Raw genomic sequence first — 9,265 nt, 5'->3', positions numbered from 1 at the left:
GCACCAACACTTGGTTTCAGGAGGCCTCTGGAGAGGGGGGAAACCATGGGGGAAACTTGGAACAATATATTGTAGGTAAATAAATGCTCTGTCTGAAAAAGAATGCCTTTTCAAAACATACCCAATCCCCTTCAGAGAAGCATGTGCCCCAAATAATGCCTTAATTACTCCTCTGATAATATGATAATAGTGCCTCGACCTCTTTTGAAGTCACTGGGTTCACTCCATAAACAGGGACCAGCACTCTCTGAGACTGAGGGAATATCATCTGGGGCCTTGAGGAGACAGCACGTGAAGAAGAAGAAGAAGAAGTGTGTGTTTAAGTGCATGTGGGAAAGGGAAGGAAAGAGAGTACAGTATCCTATTCAGTCCTGCTCTGCTCGCAGCTTTTTTTTCCATAGTACAACTGAACTTTTGACTCTGTTGTTTAGTCTCGTATCAGAAGCTGATTAAACCTGGACATAGTGTGAAGCGCCGTGAAACAGGTGTATGTTAAGATAATCTGATAAAATGGGAGTATAACGGGGAATAAACCTGGGGATCTCAGCTCTGTGTCGATACGAATCTTTGGCTGGTGAGGCCGAGCTGGCTGGAGAGTGGCCTGATTATTGATACCAGATGAGAGGACGAGTCAAAATACTGAGCAGATGTGATGGTGCACAGTCACAACAGGGAAAAAGGAAATAAAATTACTTTATACCTCAAAAGGTACCGAAGCAGTTTAATAACATTATTTGTTAGGTACAATTCTGAGAAAATTGATATGAAAATCCGTGCTCATGCAGTAGGAAGCACTACTGAGAATCGTCTTTGACTCTCTGATATGGTTTACTCAGATAATAAGAGTTCTGTATGAGTTTAAATTGAAAGCCAACTTCACATCTTCCATTAAACCCCAACGCTAAAACCTTTATTTATTTTCTGTCACAGCAGGAAAAGGGATATTTCAACCCCAGTTTAATGCAAAGAACGGTCCAGGAAGCGGCCAAGAAATATTCACCTAATCTTGTCATGATTTACTCTCTCGCTCTGACAACTTTTCCATCCAAGTGAAACCTTTCGGTCGTGCCCGAGGAAGCGCTCGCAGTGGAGGCTGGGAGCCGAAATGTATGGACGGTGTGAAACGGAGGAGAAACTCTTTTGCTGCGCACCACGCTTGAGTGATATATCCCCTCCACCAGTTCCAGCACCTGAAAAGCCCATCACTTCCAAGAAGATTTGGGAAAGCACCAGTTGTCTGCAACAGGAAAGGAGGAGAGAGAAGAGAAGGAGAGTGAAGAAAAAGTGCTCCTGCGTCACGTTGCTTTAATTTGTTCACCAGCTGCCAATGAAAATGATGAGCTGCAGAGGGATTTTTTTATTTTTTTATTTTTTTCTCTCCCTCTTTCTTGGCTCAGCATTTGATCTGGCAAACCACACAGCTGGAGCCACGCTCTGAACAAGTGTAATCTTTATAGTGTAATGAATACGACAAAGAAGACTGATAGGACACATGGACTCAGCTCTCGCCTCAGAGGTTTTCAGCCATCAGTTTAGTGTTGATGTCCCGGAGCTTGTGGGAAATGCAAACTCGTCACCTGTCTGTGGAGCTGATGTGCCAGTTTAAACTGAGCGAATCAAAATAATGAAGCACTTTAAAAAACATATAATATTACAAAATATTATTATTATTATTAATCCCTGTGCCATAACTGTGTTTGCCTTCAAGAACCCAGAACCCCACCCTGCTGCTGCTACACACATCCTACTGTATTAGTCAAATGTTTTTTTTTTGTTTTTGTTTTTTTCACTTCTTGCGCAAACGTAAAGCTGATGCCTAGAATTGAGCAAGATCTGCAGCGCACGAGTTACGAGCAACCAAACACACTCCTCGCTTCTAAATGATGTTGTGTTTCAGGTGACAAGGAGGGGCTGCGCGTCTACCTCCGAGGCAGGCGCACTTCCTGCATTGTCCACTACGATATATAAACCCGCAAAGACGGACTTCTCCTGGAGCACTCACAAAGTTTGCAAAGCGCAAAAACGCCTCACTTGCAGCCCTCCTCTCTCCGATCAGTCACAGGGGCTTTAGAGGGGGATACCGCCTTGGCGACGCAGGCACAAGGTACCGAGCGGAGCAAGAAAAGGTAAGGTCAAACTTCGTGTGAGTGGATGTCGCTGCTGTTTCTGGACTGTGGGAAGTTTGATTGGTCTCATTTGTGCGCGCCGCGACAACACTTTAAGCCTCGTCTCTGTGCTCCTTTTTTTTTTTTTCAGAACCATCCGGGACGCGGGATATTCTGTCGGGCAGTTTCCTAAAAAAAAAAGCAATCATGAAACCTCAGTTGTTTGCCATAGACTTAATACTTTTGTGCATATGGTGCGGAGCAAGTGCACTGGAGACGAGTATTCCTGCTGCGTCCGCGTCCTTCCCGGCCGCCAACATCACCAATCTTGCGCACATCTCTGGAACAGACACCACGGCTCTTTCTAAAAGCAGGCGGAAGCGTTACATTAGTCAGAACGACATGCTTGCCATTCTTGATTACCACAACAAAGTGAGAGGGAAGGTTTTTCCTCCAGCCTCCAATATGGAATACATGGTAAGTGGAAGCTTTCATTCAAACTTTCCAAAATCGTTGCATGGTTTTACTGCAGCCACACCTCCTCTTAATTGTTTCATTCCGCAAACGTGTTCTTATACTGACCTGCATCAATAGAATAAAACGTAAATAAATAATCTGGGTAAGGAATGCAATGGGGGAATCTTCCCAAGAAACATTCATTACATGGCATTTTGAGCTGTTCAGCAGACTGAACCGCTGCAGACCACCAAAGTAGATGCTTCCAGAGGAAGAGGGGTCATGTATGATACCAGGAGCCTGCTGACACGGGAGTATGGAGAAAACAGTGGTGGTCAGTTGCTGACCTGTGAAGACATGATGGCTGGAAATGGTCCCAAAGCTGCTTGGATGGGCTTAATTTTAATTATATATTTGGTGACATTTCCAGGAGAAAAACGTCATAAAATCTGTCATTGTACTAACATCCATCATAACATTGCTTCTTCCCTCTCCTGTCAACATGTTTGGATACAATCAGTTCAACCTTCTTTTATCACAGACTCTGTTTATTGGCGTTTATTGTGCAGTCCCACTACGGGACACTACTGGGGAACCATCTTTCCCCTCTTACGTAACTGATTTGATGGATGCTTTTGCCGTGTTGCCGCCGTAACTCCTGTGTCTTGATCTCGTGATCTCGCCTCTTATCTCACATGTGGCCGCTATGACGGAAGACAGTGTTGATGTTTCCCATGAGTTGTGTTTCCTTGTTTCCAGGTGTGGGACGACACACTCGCGAAGACCGCAGAGGACTGGGCTCATGCCTGCCTGTGGGAGCACGGGCCACCTCACCTCCTCAGGTTCCTGGGTCAAAACCTCTCAGTCAGGACAGGACGGTGAGCGACCTCTGACCTCTTTCTCCCCCCTCTCCCCTCTCCCCCCCCAATCCATCGACATGTGCTGCCACTCTCAGGGGTGACTCTCCCTCAGCAGTCATGGTCGTTGCCTCGTAGCCCCCTTCTTCTTTCTCCTGGAAGCTTTTGCACTGTGACCCGGTGACTGTGTGAGGAATGCTACTGTGACCCCTTCAAATAAACAAAAGCCGCGCTTTCAACCGTGACCCATGAGGACAAAGGCTTATCCCTTTAGAGGGTCTTGACTTTCCATTTGGAAACACAGGGCACCTTCATGTGCTCCTGCTGCTTTAGATTTTATTGAGGAGCAGCAAAATTAGACTCTAGTAAACACAGCTTAGCCTGATCGTTCCAAGGGAGTTCTATAGGTTTCAATAGTCCTATTCTGTCCGTTTATGTACATTCATTTATGTTTCTTGATGGTGAATTTACAAGAAGCAGCAGCAGAAAACACTGCACACGTCCTCTGTCCCCATTAATCCGTGGCAGGCTGCAGGCTTTTGGAGCAAAAAATGGTTAAAACTCGAGTCAGGATTTCATAGCACGACGCACGACGAGCTGCAAAAATTAAATAAACCTGGACCCGATGAACACGATCACCTCCAAGGATTAAGATCCTTGTTGTTTGGCAAGAAACCCCCTTCAAAATTACAATGTTGACATCCTGAAAGTTGGCCAGAGGACTTTAGTCATAGAGATTGGCACAGGCGCCAAAAACAAAGCCATTCATGTTTGCGGACGCTGGGACTTAACTTAGACAAATGTGTCCAAGAAATTAGCTCACACTGAGATCTAATGAGAGAAGAATGTCAAAAAACTAAACTTAAGCTCATAACAAATAAAACAAGTAAAATATGGGACCCGGCAAAGGAAAACGAAGCAACAAGAAAATAACAGAGACAGATAAATAGATGCAGGGTTCCATCACACTTACATAAAGAGACAGTCAGGTTGTACGAGTAAAAACTACGACGGTGAATAATGTCTGATGAATGTTTTGTTGACAGCTACCGATCCATTCTTCAGTTGGTGAAACCCTGGTACGATGAGGTTAAAGATTACTCCTTCCCATACCCCCGTGACTGCAACCCTCGATGCCCACTCAGATGCTATGGACCCATGTGCACCCATTACACACAGGTACACCAGCTTTTACGTCTAACATGCGGTTGAACCACTGCAGCAGACACACCAGTACATAAATCTTGATTTATTTTTAATTTTTTTTACAGATGGTGTGGGCAACGTCCAACAAAGTTGGCTGTGCTGTACACACCTGCCACAACATGAACGTATGGGGCTCGGTGTGGAAGAGGGCGACGTATTTAGTTTGCAACTACTCACCCAAGTAAGTGCACTCGGCGGTTAACTGCGTGCTTTGCATTATCCCGATATTAATTTCACACCGTAAGGAATCCTGCTAATTCTAACGAACCCGTTCACCGGGTGACGAATCGCGGTGACGACAGACTTAATCCCGACACAGTCCACTCCGTTCCGTGCCGAGTTGTGAAATGCCACCCATGTTGCAGGGAGATTCAGATAACCCCAATACAAGCCTGTGAACCGGTACTGCATTACCAAAGAACCCTGAAGGAGAAAAAAGGGCTTGAAGCGCTTTGCTGTGCTTTGCTTTGCTTGTGACTGACTTGTGACCTAGGTTCTTTAATCCCACTGGTTCGTAAAAGTAACAAGATCAGGACACTCATGACCTGTTTTTTCTCATTTCAACTGGAAATGTGGCTGTTTGAGGAACATAGCCCTTAAGCTGTCACAACTCTATGCATGTGCCATAGTTTCGTTTTAAGTTGAAGGACCCTGCTCAATTTTCTGAGGGAGGTTGAGAAGAGAAGGGAGAAGAATAAGATGAATTCATAGTTGCATGTATATGCATACAGCATATGATGCAAGCAAGGGTATTAATACCATGTGTAAAATGATGAGCAGTGATTTCAGGTCAATTTAGCGAAGATTCTTTCTTTAAATCGTATCAGATGTGACTGAAAGTTCCAAAAACGTAACTTTCGAATGAATGTTTTGCTGATTGTTCGTGACGTACTCTGCGACGGTTTGATTTCTTCTGCATTTTAACCAAGAAAACGTCCAAGTTTCAAGTGCAACAGGTTCAAAAACAGTGTCGCTGTCTTTTCAGGGGCAACTGGATCGGAGAGGCTCCCTACAAAGTGGGCGTGCCCTGCTCCGCCTGCCCACCCAGCTACGGGGGCTCGTGCAGCAACAACATGTGCTTCCCCGCTCTCAAGACAAACTACCTGCACTGGTTCAAATAAACACAGGTCTCCTCCTCGACACACATAAGCTGACAACCTACAGTACCACAGAGACATTATTCTAATTCAGTGAGGACTTGCACAACAGTCGTGGACCACACTATTTTTTGTATATATATGAGCTTATTTAAAGACAAAAAAACGTAAATTTGAAGGCAGCAGGCGATTTTACCGTTGATGACTTGTAAATAATCTGTAAATTAATGTGTTTCATTGTTACCAGAATTTGCTTTGACTATTTTTAATTTATATGTAGAAATGGGTCCTTAAACCATGCATAGTTCATGTGGTGCTGCAAACAGTTTTTTACTATATTAGTTTACCGTTGACAATGTGGTAATTAAGGACATTACAACCAGAGCAGCCTCCTCGTATCTGCTCACCTCGGTGCTACGGGCATCACACCTTCATGCTGTGTGCTCTGCCTCCACAGGAATGTTGTGATATAAGGATCAAAGCTTTTGACCTCAAAGGGGGGAAACCTACGCTGCCAGTGTCAGCTTTGCAGTCGCCTTAAGGTTCCATACGTGTCCGTCAATAAGTTGGGGGTGGAAAAAAAAGAAAAGATCTCCATTCATTCAAGCGCTTGGTTCCAGCACAGGACTCCTCTCTCGTCAGAAGCTAGTTCAAACAACAACACTGGTCATTTTTCACTCCGTTTTTTTTTTTCCAGTTTCTTAATCTGCACTAATTAGTTTGCGTTTCATTGCAGACACTTCATCGTTTCGGGGGCATTTCACTGGTTTCATTCACATCTCACATAGACCTGACCCACATATCTGTTCTGTTATCATGTATTGGTTAATTATAAACCAATATACTGACGTTGATCATGTTTTTATTATTGATGACTGATGTAGTTTTAGTCGGGCACTCAAGTTCACCTTAATTGTTTGTAAATTTCTAAAATACCAGGAAATGATTATATATATATTTTTTTTGTAGATAATCATTATACCTTGACTATCTTTAAAACACGTATACTGTAAGTTATTCATTTTTATATTGGAAAAAAAAATATTTAAGTGATATTCATTTTTTTTTATTGTTTTGTAAGAGGGTTGCAGTGTAATGAAAAGGTACTCCGCATTATTCAAGAAGGAAGGAAAGTAGAAATAAAAGAACATTTTCAGCACTGACTGTATTTAAATCACAACAAGCTATTTATGCAGTGAACTGTGTTTTTCCTGTTGTGTTTTGTACTTGTAATAAAATGGTCTATTTTGACGACTTGTTTTCAGTTTCGGTGTCTGATGTTGGTTAGCCTCGGGATTATCGAACATCTCTTCTGTATAAACGATGGAAAACTTTGCAGGAAATATACGGGAGGTACTTGTGCGTCCGATGGAAGCTGCGGTGCTTTTGTTAGCTCCAGCATAACATTGGCAATGTCCAGACTGAATTAATGCCATGGGAATGAGATTAATAAGCCAATATGCAACAGATAAACTTGTGCATTAGTAAAAGGAAAAAAAAAAAAGGGGGCTGCTGTAAACATCTTTACAGATGCTGCACTGGAATCAATTTTCGGCAAAATACCTCAAGTTTTCATGCCAAAGTTTGCTTAGCGTGAGGGCTTCAAACCGCTTCCTGCGCATTGTTAAAAGGCTTCGTCTAGTATGCAGCCAGCCAGCCCTGATAGACCAGCACATTCTCTGGAGCTAGCCGGCGCACGGTTCTCGAGCAACGCATTAGCATGCGTAAATAAATTCCTTCTGTTCGTGTAAATGCCAGAGCCAGAGTCATCGTGATGATTGGTGGACGCTTAAAAGGCGCAACATCAGGATGCAGAGCGGGATGCAGTGATGAGGTAGACAGGTCTGCGGTCGACATTTACCTGGCTTATCTATCAACGGGAAAGCCCGAGCAAAGGCTAAGGGAATGGGTTTGGGTTGGGATGAAAGACGCCTCCGACGGCTCCCAGATACAAACAGAAAAACACCTGCAGACGGAGATGAAATCATCAGACCGCAATTCCATTATTAGTGAGCTCAAACGAACCGGAACACTCTTCTACAGGTCCCGTGTGCTTCTTATCACTTTTCCAAATCAGTTTTTCAATTCCTTGCTTTCTAAGAAATGGATGGAAAAACTCCATATTTGGGCCTTCGGCTTCTCTTCAACTTGTTCTTGCTGCATTACACTTTCATTTCGAAAGTTTGTTCCAACTTTAAATCAGACCGTGTTCACTCCAGACCAGGGGTCTTCAACGTTCAGGCCAAGGACCCCGAAAACTGATGGAGAGGTTAAGTAGGGACCTATTACACCTACTAACACGACGTAAGGCTATTTATAAATATACATTAATTATCTCTTTACTAAAACATGTTGGGTTCATGTTATGTATTTAAAGAAATTCAAGTTTGTGGGGGAAAATTAAAAAAAATATATATAAAAATGTCTAATCAACCAAACATTTTGTAACCCCCCCACCTGCAGGACCTCCCCAGACCCCCTAGGGGTCGCGGACCCCCCCGTTGAAGACCTATGCTCTAGCATGTAGCTCCTCAGCTTTGGATTGATTCTTCTACTGCTCTCCAGGGCTAAACAGACATTTTAACTGCATTCACCCTTTAACATTGGATGGAACATTAGACATCTTTTACCTCTTACTCCACAAACGACAAGTTATCTGCTTTTACTCTTCAAACGACAGATCAACGGCACGTAAACTTCCCTCAGGACACCCGCTTTAGCTGAATTTGTCCTTCAACAAACATTTGTTGTGCCTCTGCTTCGGCTGAATCTCCAGGTTCATTTAAACGCTTCACTTTCACTCTTTCACTTCCATTTTAAGCCCTTCCAGTATTTGCATATCAACAAAAACTCCACAATTTCTGCAGCGTGCACATGTCAGCGTTCGTGTTTGTCTTAATTTAATCTTAATTCATGCCTCACCCAACGCATACGAGTTGAGCAAGAAGAAAAACATTTCAGAAGAGACCACTTGAAGATCAAGAGAAGCAATTTAATCACAATCAGAGTGATGGAGACATGAAACAGATTTTCAGACTCCAAATGCTGCAGCAATAAATCCACATCGACTGGTTTATACTGGCAGCCAGTGCCAACGTCTACCGAGGCAACGATAACGCATCTGTAAACTCGTGTGAAGGTGTGGCGCTAGGCGCAGTAGCACATGTGAATTACTGAGCTGCCAGATCAGCTGTTCCTGCTAAGACGGCTCAGGCTCGCTCACATGTGAAGGTGGTGAAACATATATTTACAATGAAGACGGAGTCTTCACAGGAACCATGGCAGGTTGATAGATTATTAACAGGGAGTGGTGAGGTTGATGGAGTCGGTTTCCAAACGTGCATGCAGCCATCCAAGTCCAAGCACTGAGAAAGAGTTAAGTGAGTATAATAAGGAAACTTAAGTATAAATCTTTTGTGTGCATTCGACTCGTTAATGGTCCAGAGGTTTTTTGATGTTATGTTGCACAGCTGCAGAAAGACTCCCTCTGCTTTATCGTCTCTGTACTCCGTAACCTCTCTGCCCTCCTTGACTTCACAGAATG

At 43.6% G+C, this 9,265-nt stretch overlaps 1 protein-coding gene across 1 annotated transcript; it reads left to right on the top strand.

The window, feature by feature from the left end:
• The first annotated feature begins 1,521 nt into the window (after positions 1 to 1,521).
• On the top strand, positions 1,522 to 6,972 carry pi15a (peptidase inhibitor 15a). Its single transcript, XM_047612128.1, has 6 exons — positions 1,522 to 2,126; positions 2,257 to 2,582; positions 3,321 to 3,439; positions 4,465 to 4,597; positions 4,690 to 4,805; positions 5,610 to 6,972. The coding sequence occupies exons 2-6, from the start codon at positions 2,313 to 2,315 to the stop codon at positions 5,743 to 5,745; spliced, it is 774 nt and encodes a 257-aa protein (XP_047468084.1). The 5' UTR covers positions 1,522 to 2,126; positions 2,257 to 2,312; the 3' UTR covers positions 5,746 to 6,972.
• Positions 6,973 to 9,265: the final 2,293 nt, after the last annotated feature.

The sequence above is a fragment of the Mugil cephalus genome, chromosome 18 (genome assembly GCF_022458985.1).
Source record: "Mugil cephalus isolate CIBA_MC_2020 chromosome 18, CIBA_Mcephalus_1.1, whole genome shotgun sequence".
NCBI lineage: Eukaryota > Metazoa > Chordata > Actinopteri > Mugiliformes > Mugilidae > Mugil > Mugil cephalus.
This window is presented reverse-complemented; position numbering and strand designations above follow the sequence as displayed.